The sequence below is a fragment of the Macrotis lagotis genome, chromosome 5 (genome assembly GCF_037893015.1).
Source record: "Macrotis lagotis isolate mMagLag1 chromosome 5, bilby.v1.9.chrom.fasta, whole genome shotgun sequence".
Classification (NCBI taxonomy): domain Eukaryota; kingdom Metazoa; phylum Chordata; class Mammalia; order Peramelemorphia; family Peramelidae; genus Macrotis; species Macrotis lagotis.
The window spans coordinates 200635216-200659936 of record NC_133662.1 but is presented as its reverse complement, the minus strand read 5'-3'; the positions used below and the strand labels follow the sequence as shown (position 1 = coordinate 200659936).

Here is a 24721-nt window from a genome sequence, read left to right as displayed (position 1 = left end):
TTTTGGAACATGTGGGACTTTTCCCATTCTTTTTATGATTTCTTCTGAATATAGACCTAGAATTGGAATTGCTGGGTCAAAGGGTATGAACAGTTTTGTTGCTCTTTCTGCCTTCCAGAAAGGTTGAATTTGTTCATAACTCCACCAGCGATGCATCAATAACCCAGTCCTCCCACAACCTTTCCAACATTTTGTCATCTTAGTCAATCTGATACATGTGAGGTAGAGCCTCATAATTGTTTTAATCTGCATTTCTCTAATCAATAATGATTTAGAGCATTTTTTATATGATTCTAGTTTTATAGCTTTTATTTCTTCATTTGAAAACTGTTCATATCCTTTGACCATTTATCAATTGGCGAATGACTATATATTTTAGAAATGAGACCTTTATCAGAACCCCTAGCTATGAAAATTGATTCCCAGCTTTCTGTTTTCCTTCTAATTTTGGCAGCATTGGTTTTATTAGTGCAAAACTTCTTAATTTTAACATAGTCAAAATCACCAATTTTGTAATTTATAATGTACTATATTTCTTGCTTGGTCGTAAATTTTTCCCCTTTCCATAGATCTGACAGATAAGAATATTTCTCAGTCTGTTAATTAAATCCTATACCCATTTTCACCACATTTTGGTAAAGGGTTTATGCCTAGTTTTGTCATAGTATTTTCCAGTTTTCCAGTTGTCAAATAGTAAATTCTTATCCTAGAAGCTGATGTCTTTGGGTTTATCAAACAGTAGGTTGTTGCAGTCATTTACTGCAGTTCCTTTACAACCTATCCTAATCCACTGATCCATTACTCTATTTCTTTCTTTCTACTTTTTTTTTTGTTTTTTTGCAAGGCAAAAGGGGTTAAGTGGCTTGCCCAAGGCCACACGGCTAGGTAATTATTAAGTGTCTGAGACCAGATTTGAATCCAGGTACTCCTGACTCCAGGGCTGGTGCTTTATCCATTGTGCCACCCAGCTGCCCTCATTACTCTATTTCTTAATCAGTACCAGACAGTTTTGATAACTATCGCTTTAGAGTTTAGTTTTAGAATCTTAAGTTTTTCTGACTCCAGGTCCAGGGCTTGCTCCCTCCACTGTACCCTATATCTGACTCTGTACAGAATTTCACAACACTAAAAAAAGGTTGAACATACGTGTAACATATTCTTTTCTTCTAGCTTGTTTTTCAAATTGCTTTGACAATTGAAAGGATAAATTTAGTTAACTTGAAAAATCACTAAGAAAAACCTCATTCTCAGAAGATGTTAAATAAATGAAGTGTTATGATGACTTTTAAATTAAATATTTCTTTTAAAGTCAAGGGTTTTTAATCTGTACAGGGTTTCTTTTGGTTTTGTTTTAACCACAATTGATTAGTTGCATACATTACTGAAACTTGTAAATCTTCGGAGGCAAAATAAAATCATGAATATATTTAAGGTCAGATAAGAAATAACTGGGATTAAAAAATCTGAAGCTTCCCAATTCTTTCTCCAATGCTCATTTTATCCCTAAAACTGTCTCCTTGTAGAAAACATAAAAGACTAGTAAAAAGCAGCAAATTATCTTTTCTGCCTATGATATTTAGAGATGTAACCAAATAATACATCTAAAAAAACTTTCATCATATAGGACCTAAATGAAGTATTCTAATGTGTGCTTGGAAAAAATTTCACTCTAATATTATCAAGATTGATTAAAATAAGTCATACTGAATATGTAAGTAGCAATATTTTATAAATATTTGAACTTAATAGACATCTTACCTGGCCTCTAAATAGCGTCCAGTAATCAGTAGTAAACCTCTAAGAGCAATAAAGGTATCCCTTCCCCAGCAGCGAAAAATACCAGATGAAAAATGAGGTAAGCCTAATAGAAAAAATCACAACAAAATATCAATTTTTCTTAATCACAATCTAGGCTCATTGCAGAATTTCATTTTTTTCCAGCCATTTTTTAGTCATGCCTGACTCTTCATGACTTCATTGGGCTTTTCTTGACAATAATTCTAGAGCAGTTTGCCATTTCATCCAAATAATTTTACAGATGAACAAACTGTGACTTGCCTAGGGTCACACAGCTAGCTGAGACTGGATTTGAACTCAGGAAGATGAATCTTTCTGACTCTAGGCTTGACATGCTAAAATACATTGTACCACCTAGCTGCCCTTCCTGACAAAGCAGCATTTTTCAAAGTGTGGTATGGGACTCATGACCCTTACCAAAGATTCTGCAATGTCAAAACTCCTTTTTTGAATAATACTAAGGCAATTTAATTTATAATTTGATAAATATCAGTAGCTACAACCCACATAAACAAAAGTTCTTTGAGAAAGAAGTCCTCAATTTTTTAGTGCTTTTCAGGGGGTCCTGAGACCACTGCTACTATGAGAAAAGAAAGCAGAATTGAAGCATTGCTACTAATGAATATTTTTATCTGAATTAAATATAAATGTATGTAAAAATACAAATTTAAATAATCTTTTGATTGACCAAATTTAGAAAACATGAAAAGAAATATAGTCTAATATTAAAAATATTTTCAACAGAGTTACTTGTAAGTTTAAGAGCGACAGATAGAACTGAGCCTGAGATTATAGTTGTTTCTATTAATAAGACAAAATTTAACATTACTCAATACTCTACACTAAATAGTGATTAGCCCATTATAGCCCATTAACCTAACTTAATTAATTTGATGTTCAATTTTCCTCCATGTCAGGGAAGGTGAGAAAATACCCAAGACAAACAAATTAAAAAACAAACAAGAAGAGAATGCTTCAAAGCAAAAAAGAAGTTTCATCCTCAAACAAAAATAGAATGCTTCAAAGCGAAAAAAAAAGAAAAAAAAAAGAAGCCTTACCCATCCCCTTTACCATCCACCAAAATGTATTAGAAACAATTTCAGAACCACCTGGCTTCCATTTCAAGATATGATTTTTTTTATCTTGATGGCTCTCTAGAAATGTGTATTTTTATAGTCTAAGGACTTGAAAGTCATACATGTATATCTCATATTGCTTATTTTAGAGACTGATAAAAATATACACAATATCTTTTTAAATTCCTATCTCTAAAAATAAAGTCTACCACTCATCTAGCAGAACCACTTTATTTGTAGCCATTTTTGTCTATGAAATTTCAATCTACATGGAAGAAAGCAAGGGTTCCTTTGTCAAGGTATCTATATACTTCCAGGTAACTATATAAATGAACTGAGACACAAATGATTGAAGAACAAAAAGGGAAGTAAAAACTGTGGATAAGTTTGGTGTCTTTCTTTTCATTGAAGATACTAAGAGTACTATCCTATTATTTGCTTCTTTGGTAACCAGAAAATCAGTATGAAGCAATAGGACAAAAACAACACAGTATTTATTTAGAGAACACTTCAATAAGTATTAGAGTTAAAGCAGAATGAATGTCAAAGAATTGGGAAAATAGATGACTAAGCCCAAAACATGTCTTTAGAAATGAAAGATGAGAAAATCTCTTAAAACATTTTACAATTCAAATTAGATCAATTAGAGCTATTTCTAATAAAAGAATATAAATGCCATTATTTCATTACTGAAAGATTAGAGTTGAAGTTGGCTATCTTTCCATACATGAAAAGCAAACATTCCTAGAAAGAAAAATTCTGCATGGTAAAATACATTTTTTTATATTTGATTTGGAAAAAAAATTATAATATATTCCTACAGCAATGCCTTACAAACAAAAAGTAGAGAAGCCAGGTCAACTTCAACACTGACATTTATCTCTCTGTATAGAATCTCCTAAAAGAAACATAAATATTAGAGGAGCTCATATTTTCATCTGATTATTGAATTTTTTTTTTAGGTTTTTGCAAGGAAATGGGGTTAAATGACTTGCCCAAGGTCACACAGCTAGATCATTAGTAAGTGTCTTTAGGTCACATTTGAACTCAAACCTCCTGACTCCAGGGTAGGTACTCTATTCACTGAGCCACCTAGCTGCCCCTGGTTATTTAATATTAAAGTCAAGGTGCTTTTCTACTACTTAGAGGGACTATTTACTGATTGTCAGTACAAATTCACTAATTCTTAAGTACTACTCTCAAGGCTTTTAAAACACTTATTTCTCCCTTATCTTTTTTGTTTTTATTTTTTAAACAAAAAAAAATCTTTTCTAGATGGCCAACATGAAGTAGAACTGTTAAAACATGAAGAAATGAGTGAATATCACTATTTTCTGATTTATAAATTCCATAAAATCAAGTTCCACAGAAAATTGTTGTATAATGACATAGAATGAGAAGTATCTTCAAATTTTTAGTCTGCCTTTTAGTCATAGCAGCCTGTAGCACAGAAATGTGTGTGTGGGGGAGGATTTACTTAAGCATTGTATTTATTTATTTTTATTTTTATTTTGTTTTTTCAAGGCAGTGGGGTTAAGTAACTTGCCCAAGTCATACACACAGTTTAAGTGAGTATTAAATGTCTGGATCTAAACTCAGTTCCTCCTGACTCCAGGGCAAGTGCTCTATCCACTGCCCTACCTTTAGCTGCTCCTAAAGTCATTCTTTTATAGAAGCTTATGAAAAACTCCTATGGCAGAAAAGTTCAGAGAAAGAGATGAAAGAAACTAATAAAGAATTAACTATGACTCAATTAACAATAAGTTTGTAGGTGTGAGAGCAGGTTCAACTGTCAAATCTTTTTTTCCCCCTCTGCTAAGAAGATCAAAGATGGAAGTTAAAAAATATTTTAAAAAGGTCTTTATAAGACATTCTTTTATTACTTTCTGATAGTTTTCCATCATCTTACTAGTTATGTTAATTCATCCAGGCCATGTTTTGGTCATTTCTTAGGGAACAAAACAAACACAAGAGCCTAACCACATGAGTGAACTGGTTTTTCCTGCTTACATTTATTATTTTATTCAGCTTTTATTCTTATTTATTACTTAGAGACTCCTAATTTATCATAAATCTTTCAAAGAATTTGAATAGCTGTCAAAGTCTGGTTGACTTAAAAATACATTGGCAACAAAAGAGTTCAAAAATTAAATGGAATAAAATGGAAGAGGACTAAATGGAAATAATTCCATAGATTAGTTTGACTAGTTAAAAGTCTTCAGACTAAACATAGATTATGTTCAAAACCACAAGGTTTTATAATACCACAAATTATAAATCATTACACACCCCCTTAAAAACATGCAGTTTCTCTTAGAATATGGTATAGTCATACATTTTAACATCATATATTTCTTACCAGCAGCCAGAGAAACACAGCATTGCTCCTTCTCATTGGTTATCTCATTTAGTCTGTATGGAACACCAGGAAGTGAGGGAGAAAGAAGGGGAAGAGAGGAGAACTTTCCTATTCCACACATTTGAACTGAACCCAATGAAAGGTGTTTTACAAATGTTGAACCATTCTGAACAAAGCTGTATTAAAAAAAAGTTAACCATTATTTGATTTACATTCCTCATTCTAATAATCCTATCTTCACAGTTAACTATAACACATGTGAAGTGCTGGTAAAATTTCATTGAATAAGCATAACTATAATTTATATAGCACCTTTAAGTTTTCAAAGTTCTTTGTATATTATCTCATTTTATTCTTAAATGTAAAGTAGATGCTTTTGTTTAACCTGTGACAAAATTGAAGCTGAGTTTTAATGACTCATTATAGAGGCACACAACTATTAAATGTTTGAGGAAGGACTGGAATTCAATTTTTCCTGATTCCAAGTTTAACACAATGCCCTGAACTATCTGGCTTATAATTCTGAACTGATTAGCTGTTAGAACTAGTAGAAAATACTTTTATTTTATTTCTAACATGAAAAAGAATTTATTTTATAAGGAAATCTTATGAAATAGGAACTTTTGGGTTGGAATTTTATTTTCTGAATATCTCTATTATATGCTTTAAAAAACTGAAATATATTTTGAATTTACCTATTTTATGTTTAAAAAACCTGAAATATAATTTATCATTTACTTCTAAGGTCAAAATCTTTACAAATCTGAAAGATCATTATATTAAAAAAAGAAAATTTGAGGACTACTGAAAAGAGAACTAAAATAATAGGTGAAGACACTAAAAAACAAACACTTTCGATTATGTTCTATGACAATATAAAATGACAAACAAAAAACTGAAACTAGGTCAACTTTCTGAATTGTACTTTTTCTAAGACTTAGGGGAAATTTCATAAATGGGATCATGGAGATATGCTCCTGCCTTTAGTCTCTTGTTAATGAATTAACTGGCCACTCAAAAATTCTTTCCAAGACTATGGTTTTAAGACAAATTATTCATTCATTGATATTTTTATTTGTTTATTTAAAACTTGGTATTGAAAGTCTTTATGTACCTTTATAAAAGAGAGTATGATAAAGTTATCACATGTGTCTTCTTTATAAAAATTAACATTTATTCTACTTTTGCTAGGTATACCTTGACATCTGATTCCATGCTGCATCCAGAAGAGTAGTATATGCACCAATTAATATAGCATCAAAGTAACATGGGATAAGATAACGTGGTATCTGCTTCAAGTAGAAGAACATGGCTTGCAACCATTTACCAACCTTTTAGAATAATAATTGAAAAGTTAGTTTAAGTTTGTTTCCAGGCTAGCTGAGATTTAGAAAAGGAAACCAAGCACATGATTTTACAATCTAGCAATGGAACAGTGAAATTTCCATTCATTGATAATAAAGAAAATAAGAAAAAAAATAGCCACATATTAAAAAACTATGTAAAGATAAATATGTGTATTTCACGTCTTTCCAGGGATAAGGCTGCCCTCCCTAAAAAATAGTTCTACTTACTTCTGCAACAGCTCCTGAGCGTGAAATCAGCCGATTACTGACATAGTCAATCATCCAATCTCCAGACCTTAGGTTATTACAAAAAGGATGACCCAGGTCATTTTTTGGTCTTATTTCTGCTAACACAGACATTAAACCTGAAAAGAGAAAACATTACTTTCTATTCCAGCTGTAAATCTATGCTTCTAGGAACAATTTAATGTTATGGACTGGGTTGTCATTAGCCTCTTCTTACTCTTTAAGGGCATTTTATACATGTAAAGGAAGATGGTTACTGTAAAACCTATCTTGGCATTTAAAACTAAAATATGAGTGATGAATATGTGAAAGATATTGTGTAAGTACCACGAAAATGAAAGGTGCACTGCAAACTGAGAATTAATGGGACTTGGGAAGACAAATCTTCCATCAATGAGATGTGTATCTCGGAAGCCTTGAGAAAGAACTGGGTCTGTTTTGTAAGATGTGAATGTTCCTGTACAATGGGCTGACTGGGCTTGAAGCTTCTGGCATAAGGTAAGAATTCTTAATCTGTGCACAGCTTTCTTCAAGCTATGAAACATTCCTGTATAAATTAGATTGCAGTCAACAGCCATTAAAGAAGTGTGGGAAGGAGGATAAACAAGAAGGAGTGAAATTATCTTTCCAGTGGCCAAAAGCAATGTATGTATGGGGTTACAATGAAATAGGTTTCTGAAACGACACTAACATTTTCAAGTTTAATGATAAGAAGTCTGGAGGACTTAGCCATAAATGAAACATATCTGCTGGTATGCCCACATCTCTGGAACCTCTGTTACATAACATCAAAGCAATGGCAAAAGGACAAACTTCCTTGACAGTACTGGATAGACCTTGCATACATTGATATGTGATGGAACATGATGTCACTGATTCAGAAATTAACCCATTTTCCTATTTTCCTTTCCAGGCTGTCCCTCAAACTAAGGGTTCCAAGAAATGAAAGTGAAGAAGGAGAATATTCTAGGCATGAGTTCAAAGACTCAGCTCAAGTTCTACCTTCTACATGAAGCCTTTCCTGAGTCTCTCAGATGCCAATATACTCCTTCCACAAATTGCTTTGTAATAATTGTCTATGTTTTATATGTTAACACATATATCTCACAAGTAGACAGGATTCTTAAGGGTTTGAAGGTGAGGGTTGTTTCTTTTTGTTTTTGTATCCCTAACACTTAACACAGTTCTTAGCAACTAAATATAATAAATAAAAAATAACATTCAAAATAGCACTGTAAGGTTGGCTGAATTCTTTATAAATATTATTTAATTTTATTATACAAAAATACCTTTCATATATACTATATAAAGTAGTCTTCTTGTTGTTTAGTTGTTTCAGTCATATCTGATTTTTTCTGTTCCCATTTGGGGTTTTCTTGGAAAAGATGCTAGAATGCTTTGCTATTTCCTTCTCCAACTCATTTTACTGATGGGGAAACTGAGGCAAAGAGGGTACAAGTATCTGAGACTAGATTGGAACTCAGGAAGATGAGTCTTTCTGACTCCAGGAACTCTTATCCATTGTGCCTTCTATGGACTGACTCCTTTTATGAAATCCAAGTCAAATCATTTACTGACAGGAACAGTAGAGCGAGGGCTCTTAGAGGGAAATATAAAAACCAGTTCAACAACTATTTAAGTACCTTCTAATTGTAGAGCACTGCCAACTGGGAAAGATACCAAAATACAAAACACAAGGCTCCAACTCTTAAAACTGCAGTGTCAGGAAGAGACAACACATACATAGGTAACTGTAACAGAAATAGAAATTGAAAGCACACCACCTTTTGTTCTCCAATCTAGCTAAGAGGTTTAAGTGTCCTTGAACTTGCTTACCCTGAAGTCCTGCATATTTTAGGGGTGACCAATTTGGAATATTATAGCATCCTCCACCATCTTCTTGTTCTTCTGACTCACAGCGGTAGAGTAACTGATTTAGGTCAGCCAAAGTTAATTTGGATGCTATTCTAAGAACAAGTAAATAAGTAAGGAAAAATGATTATTTCATCTACCAAGTTCATATATCATAAATATTTAAATGATCTGTGATTTCACTGACATAAGTCCCGTAGTACATTAACATCCAATTCATATCCTCAAAGTTAAATAGTATTTTAAAACCTCAGACTAATTGTGCTAAAAGAAAAACTACGAAACAGTCTGGCTTCTTGTTAACAAAAATACAGAAAACACTAGAACTCTAATTAAAATCACATTTCAGTTATGTATATGTTTAGAAATTGAACAAATACAAATATAAGGATTCCAGTGGTTCTCAACTTACCCACCTATTGTGATTCTTGTTCATGTCCTCTTATAGATTTTCTACAGAATATATATTGAACATGTTAGGAACCTTTTTTTTTATTCTCCTGAGATGGTATGGATGCCAGTTCCAGAGCTGTCTTTCATTTTGGCATCTGACTAGCTTCATCTCTTCTGGTCAAACATTTCTCCAATTATTTCTTTTAGAATGTTTTCCCTATATTTTCTCATTGATAATGTGTTGTAGCCTATCACTTTCACCATATGCTGCTCCACTGCCCTTCAGGTAATCCTCAACTTCAATTGTTTGAAAACCACTATTTTGTGACTAATAGCTATGCATAATGCCTTTGGTTTAGGAAGATTAGTGTCATTAAAAGAATTATAAAATTTCCCAAAAGCAATCTAATCAACTTTCCTCTTGTTCAATTCAAAGTTAATTCATCACTGTTCATTTGAAGATATGTGTACTATTAAAAGAACACTCTAAGTTCACAATCTAAATGTTTATTTAGGACATGATACATCTATTGCCTCAATCTTCAGAACTTGTTACAATTAGCCTGCAAAAATAAGAATCTGAAAACTCTCAGTAACTGTAAGAAATACTTTTTTTTTCTTTTTTACTTAGATTTTGTTCTGGACATTCTCCATGACAGTGACAAACACCTTTGGGTGAATTTTCATCTCCCTGTTTCATGTCTCACTTGATACAAATAATAAAAGTGTTGAAGAGAGTGTTGTTACTTCTTAAATGAAATCCTGTAAGACTTTGACATATTTATGAAAATTGTCTTATTGGAGATGAGTTTTTACAAGGGAATTTTATTCTATTGAGTGAAATTTATTTTTTGTAGTCAACCAAAAATAGCACAGGGGAATCTGATTTTCCATGTATCTTTCAATCAATTTTATGACTGAAAAAAATATGTGATCTACTATGGAATATAATTTATGAAAGTCTGAAGTCCCTTTAGATAGTTTCAAGGATAGCTTGATACATGAATTCATGTGCATATTATTCTCAAAAAATTTTGTATATATAATTCAAAATGGCAAAAAGATAGTAGCTATTAATATTTTTGGGTTATTTTTTGGTTCCCCCCAAACTTCTGGCATCTTCCACTTTCCAGACACTCTGAGAACTGATCATGAAAGCCTCTGCAATAATGAATGCAGGCCTCCAACATGAAAGGATGCTTGGGTCTGGGCTTTTTTCCTCATTCTTGTTTTCTTTAGCCTTGTTGCTGCTTCTTCAAGCAGCATTTTGGCATCATAGTTTGAGAATTGTAGGCTCTACTATATGTAAACTATCAGTTTTTAAGGATTTAACATGTAAAGTATCAAGAGTAAAATGAACATTTATGGCATGTGATTATTGGTATCCAGTGCCTTCTTTTTGGTCACACTGTCAAGAAATACCAAATTTAACTGGCAAAAATCTTCTAAAAGTTCTTTCGGTTGTCATATTCTAAAGTCTGGAGAGTTATTTTATTTTTTCGAATGTCCTCAGTTTGTCTTTAAAGAGCTTTTTTACTTCTTTTACATCCTCTAGATAGAGAACCTAGCTATTGTTAATTGTCACAATGAAAAAACAATGAATTTGGAGTTGGAAGAAAAGAGTTTGAATCTTGGTGATGCCATTAGTAATCATTTCCACTTGGCATTGTTTTTTTTTTTTTAGGTTTTTGCAAGGCAACCGGGGTCAAGTGGCTTGCCCAAGGCCACACAGCTAGGTAATTATTAAGTGTCTGAGACTGGATTTGAACCCAGGTACTCCTGACTCCAGGGCTGGTGCTTTATCCATACCACCTAGCTGCCCCCTCCACTTGGTATTTCTGTGACCCTCAGCAAGTCATCTGAGCTCTCTATAACCCTGTTTCTCCTTTAAAATAGGATTAACACTGGAATATTTGTTTTATAGAGCTATATCAAATAAGGATGTGTATTCTTTGCAAAATAATTTGTAAACTGAAAAGATCCAGAAAAATGCCAATTATTTTTATTACTAATTACCGAAAGCTATTTTTTCCCCTTATTTTTCAATTACATGCAGTTAATTTTCAACCTTCATCCTTCTACATTTTTTACCCCCAAGATATTTAATTGGAGAATTAAAGCATGCCCCATATAATTAACAACTGATGCACTGATTAATATTTGTACACTGCTTTTCTATCTTCCCCAACTCAGAGAATGTTAGGCTCCTCAATACAGCTAGGTTAAGAACTAACCAGGTCTGAGACAATGGCACCACCACATGGTAGTCATTATAGCACATCTTGATTAGTTGGCTTTTCAGTTGTTGCTTTTTTAAATTTCATATCGAATACAGTATTTAGTTATCTCTCCTTTTTGCTGAAAGTTTTTTAGATAAAGATTTTTTTTTACTTAATTATTGCACCTAACTTTAAGACCATTTAAGACCTGTATTTTTTAAACTTTAGAGAATGTATCCTCAACAAACTGAGATTTTATATACATATATATAAATATATATATGAATATAAAATATTATTCAAGCAGTAGAGAATCAAAATTAAATTGAAAAGGGCAAATAGTTATTAGCTATTAAAAAGTGATCAGATTTCTTAAATAAGGCATACTTACGAAACAAAAGGAATTTTCAGTATAGGATCTGCATTGTCAACAGGAAGGCTTCCAGTTTTAAAATGAGGATTAAACTGTGTCAAATGATTTCGAAGAATGCCAACAGCTACTTGTGCATGAGGATCAAGACTAACTCTGAAAATATTAGTGAAGAAATGATAAAATGGAACAACTTGTGAAAAAACAATAAAACTGATAAAAAGTATCAATTATATAATGTACACATATTTAAATATTTTAACGCAATAACCATACCTGAATATAATAATACTTCCTGGAGTTAAGTTTTTGAATTCTATTTCTTGAACATATTCATTAGGACCTTTTTTGGCAATCCCAGCTTGCTTCACAATTTTGCTTTCATTAAGCTTAAAAACAAATTAGTTAAAATGTCAAATGAATCCATACTAATTGTCATTAATGTATTACCTGTAATAACAGAAAGAAAAGTCATACATACCTGGATATGTTCTTTAATCTCTACTGTGAAATTTGGCATTCCATTGATTACATTCTCATCTTTTCTATATGGACTTGTATTTCTTTCAACAGTTCTAGCCTCAAGAACAACTTCTTCAATTTTGCCTGGAAAAAAATTATATTATTTTTCAGTTACAACATAACTTGGAAATAGCAATTTTTAATGCCTTTAAATTTTTTGAATTTATAAGCATGTAGTATTTTAGTTCCAGTACAAGTTAAATAGGTGCAGTAGGAATTTGGAGATGAAAATGAAATAAAAATCATAGAACTGTAGGGACAGAAAGGTACTTGGAAGTAATCAAGTGAAATGCCTGATGCAATAAATGGATCTCTTCTATATTCTTACTATTACATTTAGTGAATACTTCCAGTAACAGGGAACTGCCTATTTCACAAAGTAATCCATTCTGTTTTTTAGATAGCATCAACTGATAAATTTCTTATCTGCTAATCCATCTTCTAAGGGACTGTAAATTAATCCTTTTTTTTCCACAGGATAACTGCTTGACATATCTGAAGATTTATCATGTCTACCTGTCTAATTCCTTTAACTTTTTCATGGCATAGTTTTGAGTTCTTTTTCCATCTTAAAATACACTGCTCTTGGTTCACTATGGCCTGACTAGCTTAAAATACTTCAAAGCAGTCTTACCCATACAAGGTACAGGGGGATTATTGCTTCACTATATCTGTAAACTGTGCTTTTATTAAAGTCAAAAAGTGCTAATAGCAGTACAAATGTCAAAACAAAATAAGAGTTGAGGAGGGATACTTGGGGGATTTATCACTAGAGACCCTCCTCCAGATTGACACCAATATTTTATTTAACACTTTTCAACCAACTACGAATATGCTTATTTATACTATCTCCTATACCACATTTTTCTACATTTGTCCAAAAGGATATCACAACAGATATGATCAAATTTCTTCTTGTTATCTTGATAAACCATGTCTATTTCCCTTAGACTAGTCTAGTAACTGTGACTTCAGTGAACCCAGCCTGGTTCCCAGTGATCTGATTCTCTAAGTTCTCATAAACTATCCACTTAATAATCTATCTCAGAATTCTGCTGGAAATTGAGATTAAGCTCACCAACTTATAATTTCTGGAATTAATCATTTAAGAAATATACTTCCACATGGTATTAACTTACATTTTTAAAGGTATTTTAAAATTTCAGAAGTATTTAAAAATAAAAATTGTCCCTTAGCATTTTTCTACCTATGAACTCATATAATACATCTTAGAAAAGTCACAATTTATTAAACATTTAAAAATCTTAAAAATACTATCAATGGCTGCAATATGCAAAAATATATATACATATAGTTGCCAAAACAAACCAACTACTTTAGTTCAGATGAGGCAGAGATTGTTAGTGGATTTTTAACTGGATTTTAAAGCATGTAGTATTGATAAGAAATTAAAAGAGGTAGGTGGGAACAAAGATAAAAAGCCCTAACATTAAAAAAGTCCGTATACTAATTCTATTGAAGCAGAATATCTGTAAGGAGAGTAGGCTATAAATGCAGGTTGGGGTAGATTACAAGGGCTTTGAATGCCAGGCTCAGATTTATCCTAATATACAAAAGACACTTTGATCAAAGAAATGACATCATGAAATTTGTAGAAGGGATTTATGTTTAAGTACAGAAGACTCGCAATTCTTGAGATTGTTATACCTGATACTTACTAGTTGTACGACCTTGCGTATGACACTTAATCTCTTTTAGCTTTAGTTTCCTCATCTGTAAGATGGGGAAAATTTTATTTGTAGTACCTACTTCACAGGTGGTAATGAGGATTAAACACAATGCTTTGAGAAGCCCTTAAAATATTATATAAATGCTAGCTAGTTATTATTACTGTAAAAACCATAAGAATACCACTTGATTTATTGCCTCACATTATTCCTCAGTGGTTTTATTTAAGTCACCTTTGTTTCTTCAACTAGATTGGAAGTTCCTTAAGGGAAAGTATTCTGTTTAATATTATAATACATTCCCAATGTTCCTTAATCCCCAAAGTAGCACTGTTCTAGATATGAGTTAAATACTTATTAAATACCTACTAATTAAAAAGATAGCTATAGTTTGAAAAGTTTGATATTAGCATTGTCGCTTGATATATGAGATCTGAAAAGTCACATTGCCTCCCTGGTTGTTTCCTTATTAGTACCTTAAAAAAAGATGCTAAAATTTACATCCTGATGAAAACACCAGCTTCCCCTAAAGGAAATAGGTAATAATGTAAAGAAGTAAAATTGATTTCAAAAGTCTCACTGATATTGGTGAAGTGAAATTCAAGATGACAGAATGGCTCTTATTCAAAATAAACAAAATAGGAAAAGAAGTGTGTAAGCAAGTCAAGTCAGCATTCCTTATGTGAGGAAATTCAGGAAACAGAAGGGGGGGGGTGCAGTTAGGTGGCTCAGTGGATAGAGCACTGGCCCTGGAGTCAGGAGTACACTTAATAATTACTTAGCTGTGTGGCCTTGGGCAAATCACTTAACCCCATTGCCTTGCAAAAACTAAAAAACAAACAAACAAACAAACAAACAAAAAACAGAGGAAGGAAATCATAGTGGAGAGAATTTGGGTGAAAGTCAAGGGAATGAGGAGAAATGCTTTTTAATAAAATTATAATATAGACCTAAAGAGAAAAATAGAGGAGATTGGGAAATATATCACTAATCTAGCATAGACACATCATATAGAAATTGGGGGGGGGGACTTCAATTAGCTAGGAATTTGCTGGACATCTCTCTTCCAAAAGCAGTGCAATTACAAATTCTTGGCTTGCTTAATGAGAATTTCCACCTTCAAAAAGTAGATTGATAAAGAAGGAGGAATTCCATTCTGGATTTCAAGCTCAACAATATGGGAGAATTACTTTCTGGGGGTAGAAATGATGAGGCTCTTGTGTGGAAGTGAATAATCCCTACTACAATTTTGATAGACAAGAGGAAAACCAGAGAGCTTGACATGTACCTTAGATTTTGGGAAAACAACTTATTTTTTAGGTTGTTTTTTTGCAAGGCAAAAGGGGTTAAGTGGCTTGCCCAAGGTCACACATTTAGGTAATTATTAAGTGTCTGAGGCCACATTTGAACTCAGGTTCTCCTGACTCTAGAGCTGGTGCTCTATACACTATGCCACTTGGCCACCCCTTAAATCTTTTTTTTAAGTTTTTACAAGGCAATAGGGTTAAGTGACTTGCACAAGGACACACAACTAGTAATCATTAAGTGTCTGAAGCTGAATTTGAACTCAGCTCCTCCTGACTCCAGGGTCAGTGCTCTATCTATTGCGCCACCTAGCTGTCCCGTGGAGATGGAAATTCTTAGGAATGGAATATTGAGTTCATAGAAAGAAATAATTCTGATTAAATAAAATACTGGAGTTGCTGAATGAGACTATGTACACAGACAGTAGATGCACTGAGAATATAACAATTAAAGACTAAAAAAGATGTATAGAAGATGAAAGAAAGAGCAGGAAACTTGAATACAAAGACCTACATAATCTACAATACTAACATCAGGAATATTACATCTTAGAATGAGCTGAGGGTAGTGAAAAATGCTAAGGACAACAAAAAAGTCTTTTTAATTTTTAAAACTATATTAGGGGACAGCTAGGAGGTACAGCAAATAGAGCACCAGCCCTGGAGTCAGGAGGACTCCAGTTCAAATCCGGCCTCAGACATTTACTAAGTACCTAGCTGTGTGACCTTGGGCAAGTCACTTAACTCCACTGCCTAGCAAAAACCTAAAAATAAAATCAAAACATATTAGGAGAAAAGAGATCCAAGAATAGATAGGATTGCTACTGGCATGGGGGTGGGGTGGTAGAAGACCCAAAGATTACTGATGGAGATGTTCAACTCTTATTTTGATTGTCTAGGATTATATTTGAAAGATTAGGGCACTAGTGCATGAAAAAGGGTAAGTGTTGTTCTAATTTTTAAAAAAAGGGAAGAGAATAGAGTTTGCAAACAGTAATTCAGTATCTAATTTCATGTGAAAATTCTGTAACAGATCATTTAAGAAACAGATAACATCTAGAAAAGAAAAAAGTAATTTAAAAAAAAGCAGCCAGGCTTCAGTAAGATGAATTATTATTATTCTGATTTCCTATGCAAAAGGATTACCAAAGTAGCAGATAGCACATTATATATATAACATGGCTTTTGATCTCCCCTTACTGAAGTAGGTGCTCTTAGGATTTCCATTTTACAAAGGAGTTAACAGAAGTTGAGAGTATTTTGCCCAGAATCACCCAGTATATCATCCACATCTTGAGGCAGAATCTAAATTTTGATACTCCTCAATCCAAGTGCAGGACTCCATCAACTAGGCCAGGCAAAATCTTACATGTAACTTCAAAGAGCTATTATGCAGACCTGTTTTCTTGGCTCCAAAGGACAGAACCAGGAATGACATGTGGAAGTTACACGGAAGTAAATTAAGATTAATGTCAAGAAATGATAGCCATGTATCAGAAGAGCTATCTTGCAGACTTGTTTACTTGGCTCCAAAGGGCAGAACTAATGTCAAGAAAACTTCCTAACACAGAGCTGTCCCAAAGTGTAATGGACTGCCAAGGGAAGGAAAGCCAAGGAAATAATTTCCTTATTAGATGTCTTTACAGTGAAGTTGGATGACTACCTGTTGGATATACTGTAGTGAGGACTCTTTCAAGTATGCATTAGCTAGCATAGTCTACTCAAACCCCAACCAACCACATAATTCTATACTATATAAATCCAAAGATAATAAAACAAAAGGCTGATGGCAAACCTTGGTTAAAGTAAAAACCTAAGGGTGAAGTTAAATAAAAAAATTTGGTCACAAAAAATTTAAACAAAATGAAATGTTTTACCTGGGATGCACATTTGAGGAACTTCTTTGCTGTAAAATGATGTCTTAGGATTCCTGAATGCAGTTCGAGACACAGCCACTACAGACTGATGGATACTAGGTGAGTGTCTTGTTACGGCTACTATATCTTCATCAACTTGATCAACAAACACCTGAAGAAAGTAAATAAAAAATAAAGTATTTACCTAAGAAGTTTAGCTTCATTGTAAATCTTTTAAATTAAATAATCTAGTTTTATACCTGAATGAAACCTTTAGCTCCAAGCTCTTGGTGTAATTTATTGATGGCCCTTCTTGCAGCAATAATTCCACTTTGGAGGTTAACTTCGCTTGCATTTGATGGAGATGCATCAGGATTCCACTTAGTATAAAATCGTTCTTCAGATACTACAGAAATCTGCAAAAAGTTAAAATATAGAGCTACAGATAGCTATGTATATATAATTTACATTAAAAAGATAACTCTTCAGAAGAAAGAATTAAAGTTATTCTATCCCACAATAAGTTCAAAGCAAATACATGACAAAAATATTAAAGAACATATTAAGAAATTAAAAGATAAACAGATTATGACATATAGCTTTTATAAGTAAGGTTGGAAACACATTTTTAGTCTAACAAGGGATATAGCTAATTTCAAAAGATAGACAATTTTGATTACATGAAGCTGAAATGCTTTGACAAACAAAAAAAATGTCTCTAGGAAAAGAAGAGAAGTGGTTGAATGGAAAAAAATTCTTTTCAGCAAATTCCTCTAATAAGGGTTTAGTATTTACAATAAATATATAGATAACTAACAAATATAGAAGACTAAAAATAAAAGCCATTTCTCATCAGAAAAGTAGTCAAAGGATATGATCAAAGAATCCTTAAAGAAAGAATTGCAAATTATAATAATCATATTAAAGAATGCTCTGAATCAATAAGAGAAATGCAAATCCTAAGGTTTGATTTCCCATCAAGCAAATTGGCAAAGATGATAAAAAATGGCAATAATCAATGTGTGTGTGTGTGTGGGTGTGGGTTGTGTAAAGATAGTAACACTAATACATTACTCGTGAAGCTGAGAATCAGTCTAACTACTTTGGAAAACAATTGGAATTATGTAAATAAAATAACTAAAATGTTCCTAACTTTTGATCCTGATGTTCCACTATTTAGGTATATATATATCTCAAGGAGGTCACTGATAAAAAAATGAAAGTACACACACACATACCCCAAAATATTTATGGTAGCCTTTTTTGTGGTAACAAGGAATTGCAAAGAATTTAGACGCTCATCAATTGGGGAGTGACTAAACAAATTGGTATATAAAGAAAATGGGATGTTATGATGCTGTAAGAAATGACAAAAGAGAATACATATGGAACTGATTATAACAATCATTACTGTAACAGGAAAGAATAACCACAAAATAACTGAAAATGAATGTTACAAAATTATGAAGAACAAGCTTGACCTTAAATAAGAGATATAAGTACACTCCCCTCCTTGCTCCTTTTAGAGTAAGGAATGACAACAAATGTGAAAAATTGAATATATTGTTATGCTTTTTTAATGCATTGATCAAATTTACTGAATTTGTTTTTACAATCTGATAAAAGGGATAGCTCCATGGGAGGAAGAAGGGATATATGGGGAAATTTAAGGGATGCAAAAAAAAAAAGAATAAAACTTATGTTTAGAAAAGAATCAAAGTAAAAAAATCAAAACAATTTTTTACACTACTATATTATACAACAATGGAACACATACATACCTGATGAGGTACTAATTCATCATAGCCTTTAGTACTTCCACTAGCACAACAAGCCATGGAAACAATTGTGGAGCTTGGGAGAGCATCATAAGCTGACCGATGCTAGGAGGAAAAAAAGTTTTTTTTCAGAGCTACATACATACAAAAACCTGACAGAAAGATAACTGCACAATGTTAAGTTCTCATGTGGACTTTTCAAAAAATCAATCAATTAGTAGCATTTATTATAAATACCACTTATTGTTAATGTCACAAACCTCAAATGTATTCTGAGGATCTGATCATGTATAAATTTCAAATCAGTAAACTGTAATTTAACATCTGGTAAACAACTTAACATAAGAAACAAATAAGATGCTTACCACAATAGGACACTCATTATCATGTGTAATATCCATGAACAGAGCATGTGCAATAGCAGGCATTAAAGGTCTCAAACATGGCTGAACAAAGGATCCAACAGGTTCTCCTCCATAGCGGTAAACTAATCTGCCTTCTTCATGACTATTATAAGCACTCATTGCCTCTGCAATGGAAAACATGCAATGGTAACTTGTTCAAGCAACATTCAAGAAAGTATTAATAATTCTTACTGCCAGTATAAATACATGCAATCTATATGAAGTATAAACTACTTTAAGAGTAACCAAGGGTTTAACTTTTTAGAACAAACTAGAATATGTAACTGGCAGGAGATTATTTATCTATTTTAGAAAGAAATAAATGTTTCATATAAAGTGAATATTCAACAAGGTGGTTACTAAAAGAAACTCAAGGATACAACCGAGTTTCAAGGCATATATTTTAAAAAGACAGGCATTTTTTTCAGATATCAAAAAACAGTTTGGATCTTCTGTTTTAAATCATGTACACTTACAATTAATGAATCTCACTGATTGCTTCCGTCGATTATTCAATTTAAAATGAGGGACTTCATTCAATAGCAGGAATATATTACTGATGACATATTTCTATAATAAACTATAAGCTGCATTCCAATTATCCTTAGTTATCATTTTGAAAGATAATTACAAGATTTTATTTTAATTAACTGCATTACAATATGCTAAGCAATGTGCATGACTAACAAATGCCTTTTCATCAACTAAATTAATATCATGCATGCTTTTTTAGACAAAAAAAATTACACTACAGCAAGCCTACCTCTTATTAAGGAGCTAATGCCCAGTCTAGTCACAAAGATATTGTCCAGCTCCTCACTTCCTGTGAACAGCTCAGCCACTACATACAAATTGGGCTGTAATTTCCTAGCAGCATCAAGCATATACTACAAAAAGCATGACCACAAAAGCAAGAGAAGTGCAAGAAAAATAAAAAGAACATGAGACTAGGCATAGATTAAACACAGGAAATTGCCATGCAGAAAGAAAAAAACAAAAAACCAAAAAGAAACTCCAAATTAATTTAGAAATATATATGCATAAAATAACAAAAGAACCCAACACACACAGCCAAAAAAGAAAAAATTAGAATTTGCAAGATATAAGGATACAAGGCAGGGGGAAAAAGAAAGAGAATGTTAGTGTCACATTAAAAAAATATGAATCATAACATTGCCATCTTGCATGGCTTCCCATTGATTTTTATACCTCTAATCAGACTGGTAATCCCCAGGTGATTGACAAAGACATTGTCGAGGTACTCACTGCCCGTGAAGAGTTCAGCTATCACATAAAGATTAGGTCTGACTGACCTGGCTGCAGTCAGCATCTCCTACAGATTGTAATAAACTTTTAAGGTCTCTTAAACACAACCTGCACTTGTGCAGGGGCACACTTGAAGTGAGTGTGAACCAGGAAGCTAAGGCCAACCCAGTAACCAGTTATCAGGCTTGTTCAGGAAAATATTTACCAGAATCTATGTACAAAACTATGAATTCTATAAACAAACAATGAGAACCCATCTTCTAGTGTATATGTATTATGGGATTTATAGGTTATATATTACAGACTTGTGAACAACTTTAAATTACAAGCAAAAAATTTATGTTTTAATTATCTGAACTAATATGTGTATAATATACATAAATAAATACATATTTTTAGCAGCATCATAAAGGGACATCTTTATATGCTTTTCTTCTCTAAGGATTTATCATGAAAATTCCTTTTTTAAAAATTTTTTGGGATTAGGATTGTGATTTAATTTGTCTAAGAAGTGACTGGTGAGGAATTCTTTCTTTCAGTGCAGTTTGGTACCTTTTCTTCTAGTTATAGTCTTAACTGTCTCCTCTGGTCACTGAGACATTAAGTGATATGCCCTGGGTCACTCAGTCAATGTGGTTAAGAAGTGAAACTTATGCCCAGGCTTTTCTGACTCCAAAGACCATTTTCTATTTACTATGCCACCCTCTTTTTATTTAAAAAAAAATCAACAACAAATAAATCAAAAAGATAGAAGTTAAGATTATGGACAAGCACAACTTCTAAATGATACTATTTCAGAAGTTAAAGTAGTAATTCCTGGTGGGTTGTCAAAATATACATCAACTTGGAGAAAAATGATAAGCCCCAAAGAATAGGTATATGAATACATTTATAAAACTGCCCTAGATAATAAAAGCTAGCATTTATATGGTGCTTTAAGGTTTTCAATGTATTTTTACAACCACTCTGAGAGGCATGGTCATATCATTATCCTCATTTACAAACAAGTGACTTATTTAGGGTCAAACAGCTAGTGTCTGCGACAGAATATGAATTCAGGTCTTCCTGTTTACATAAGGTTCTATGTTCTACCTACAGAACTACCCAGCTGCCTTAATAGTTTCAAATGCTGGCTGTGACTCAAGAAGACTTGCTAAAAGCCCCAAACAGCAGGTTGCAACAGAACTATTAATGCAGATACTTACATTTACATGTTAAGAAATTAACTCAATATGAGAATATAACTGGCTTCAAAATGCATGAATATTAATGTTACAATTGAAGACAGTTTCATTTTAAATTAGGTTCTACATTAATATCCAAACAGAATTTAGTATCTTAGTTGAATCTTACAATAATGTAGAAATATACTAAAAATTCTGGGAAGATGTATGTATGATATTAGGAAATTAACAATGTAAAGATTAATGACTTTCATACTTTCTGTCATGGTTATACTGACAGAAAAGAATTCATCAATTCTGTTTAAGCCTTTTATTGGTACTATCTGTTACAGTGTTTAAATGTGTGTGTCTATAAATACATACAAATACAAAAACTATACTTCAACATAAACATATATATGTAGGATCTCATTCAAATGGATACTCCCACAATGACTACATATTGTGACTTTTTCTAGTCTCTTCAATTATTATTTAAATAATAAATAACTTTTAAGGATATTAATTTAGAAATTCTTGGGAAAATAAGGTAGGGGAAGAGGAGATAATATATATATGTACATATGAATAAATATTGCAATTTAGAATATGATATACAGTTTTAAAGTGTTAAGAAAATATTAAAAGTAACCTAGAGATAATCAATTATAGATCAAGCAAAAATTGCTAGTACTTTGCAAATTATCAACAAACTATATTTCCCCCAACTATTTAAAAGTTAAATTGAAAACATCAATTTGTATATATTTCAAAAAGTAACAATACCATCAGAAAATGAACTAATAAATCAAGGTAGGAAAAAATGTCCAATCATTAAAAGCCATCATATTATTTTTTGCTTTAAGTATTTTCTCCTAGCTTTCCTAAATTTATTTTTATAATAGATATGTTTTAATTTCCTGTACCTCAGCTACATGAAGAGGTGTTGAGTGGCAATTATCAAGGCGTACTCCATGGAAACAAGTGGCAGTTATTTCAGTATATTTTTTCATATGAGCCCAAAGGTATGGACAATCTTCTGGTTTATTTCCATAGCGCAATTTAACACTGTCACCCCAGCAAATTAGCTCTCTCCTCAGATAAACTTCTGAACCTGTAAAGAAGAGAACTTGTTTTACATAGCACAAAAATGTGAATCAACCAACAATAATTTATTTATTTTCTGCTAAGGCAAACAGGGTTAAGTGACTTGCCCAAGGCCACACAGCTAGGTAATTATTAAGTGTCTGAGACCGTATCTGAACCCAGGTACTCCTGACCAGGGCTGGTGCTTGATCTACTATGCCACCTAGCCTTCCCAACAATAATTTATTTGACAATTACTATGTACTAGGCATGACATTAAATATTGGTGATTTAAAAAAATAGCGAAGCAAGTCCCTTTCCTTTACATTTTAATTAGGGAGACATGTGAACATAAAAATTATATAAATAAGATAGATAAAACAAAACAAAGTAATCCTTAGAGGAAAAGACACGGGTAGACAGAGGTTTTCCTTAAAAAGATGGTATTTAAAATGAGTCTTGAGAGAAGCCACAGATTCTAAGAAGACAGAAGTGGGGAGGGATAAATTAAAGGTAGAAAGGCACAACAGAAAGTCATAGGGAAAAAGTCATGAATGAGATGGGATTTTAAGAATGACAATTTGGGGGCGGCTAGGTGGCGTAGCGGATAAAGCACCGGCCTTGGAGTCAGGAGTACCTGGGTTCAGATCTGGTCTCAGACACTTAATAATTACCTAGCTTTGTGGCCTTGGGCAAGTCACTTAACCCCGTTTGCCTTGCAAAAACCTAAAAATAAAAAAAAAGAATGACAATTTGACTGGCCTGTAGTGGTGAGAGCAGTAATATGACATAAAATTGGAAGGAATAACTAGACAGGGTGTAAATAATTTTAATGCCAAAGTTTATATTTGAAAGTGTTGGGTAGGAGGGAGGGGAGCTATTTGTGTGCGTGAGACCTGACTGGACTTGTTTTTTAGAAAAATCACTTTGGTATGTCTTGGGATATTGACTTTAATGAGTAAAGACTTGAGACTTTAGACTAAATAGTAGACTATTGCAATAGTAATAGGTGAGAGGTGATGAGGGGCAGAACTAAGGTGGTGGTTTTAATAGCTGCTGAGGAGATTCAGAGGAGGAATAGAATAGACAGAAACCACAAGATTTGTTAAGCAAAATGCTTTGTTAAGCAGATGTTAGTTAAGTGAGGATAACATTAAATTTGGGAACCGAAGTGACTGAAAGGATGGTGGTCTCTGACAGTAATAACGAAGTTCAGAAGAAAGGAAGATTTGGAGGGAGAAAGTATAGGAAATTAATGAGTTCACTGAATCTTACTGAGTTTGATATGTCTACAGGATATGCAGTTTGAAACATCCAACAGTTGGTGATATGAGACTAGATGTCAAGAAAAAAGACTAGAGACTGATAGAGAGTACTGAGATTCATCCACACAGAGGTGATAAAATGAATCCATGAAATATATATTATGCCATTCCCCACTTAAACTGTAACATCTTTGAAGGCAGAGATCATTTTATTTGAAATTACTTTTCTGAGCAGTTAGTGCAGACTTGTACACAAGTGTTATTTAATAAATGTTTTCTGAATCTACTAACAAACGATTATTAAGTTCTCACTCTGCACTAGGCACTGTATTAAGGACTAGGAATAAAAGCACAAATAATGAAACCATCTCTATTTTCAAGGAACTTATAAAATGACTTTAGGAAGAAGGGCACAAGTATCTGGTAGGGGGGAGGATCTCATACAGAAAAACTTCATATGGAAGGCAGTGTCTGAGCTGCATTTCAGATAGGGGTGAAGGTTAAGGAGGGAGAATTCTATGTGAGGAACAGAGAAAAGTCCTGTTTGGCTGAATCACAGTGAGCAGAAAGAGGACTGAGGTCTAAGAGATAGATTGGCACTAGGCTAAGAAGGGCTTTGAAAGAGTATTGTTATGTTAGTATTCTCTGGGAGAAAAATAGGTCTAAGGATGAAATGAAAAATACATTTGAATATGTATAATACCTTTTCTT

At 32.8% G+C, this 24721-nt stretch overlaps 1 protein-coding gene across 4 annotated transcripts in view; it reads right to left on the bottom strand.

Moving 5' to 3' along the window:
• Positions 1–24721, bottom strand: part of AGL (amylo-alpha-1,6-glucosidase and 4-alpha-glucanotransferase) — an 84314-nt gene that overhangs the window by 23437 nt on the left and 36156 nt on the right. For 3 of the 4 annotated variants that reach the window (XM_074188245.1, XM_074188248.1, XM_074188246.1), the window contains exons 12-25: positions 22586–22773; positions 19994–20117; positions 19192–19355; positions 18830–18931; positions 17309–17464; positions 17070–17220; positions 12160–12284; positions 11955–12067; positions 11700–11834; positions 8661–8791; positions 6807–6943; positions 6430–6563; positions 5233–5408; positions 1759–1861 (exon numbers count right to left, since the gene is read on the bottom strand). In XM_074188245.1, coding sequence (XP_074044346.1) covers positions 1759–1861; positions 5233–5408; positions 6430–6563; positions 6807–6943; positions 8661–8791; positions 11700–11834; positions 11955–12067; positions 12160–12284; positions 17070–17220; positions 17309–17464; positions 18830–18931; positions 19192–19355; positions 19994–20117; positions 22586–22773 — 1939 coding nt within the window. Of the gene's footprint in view, positions 1–1758; positions 1862–5232; positions 5409–6429; positions 6564–6806; positions 6944–8660; positions 8792–11699; positions 11835–11954; positions 12068–12159; positions 12285–17069; positions 17221–17308; positions 17465–18829; positions 18932–19191; positions 19356–19993; positions 20118–20439; positions 20564–22585; positions 22774–24721 lie in introns of all 4 variants that reach the window. The other variant, XM_074188247.1, reaches the window with a different exon arrangement.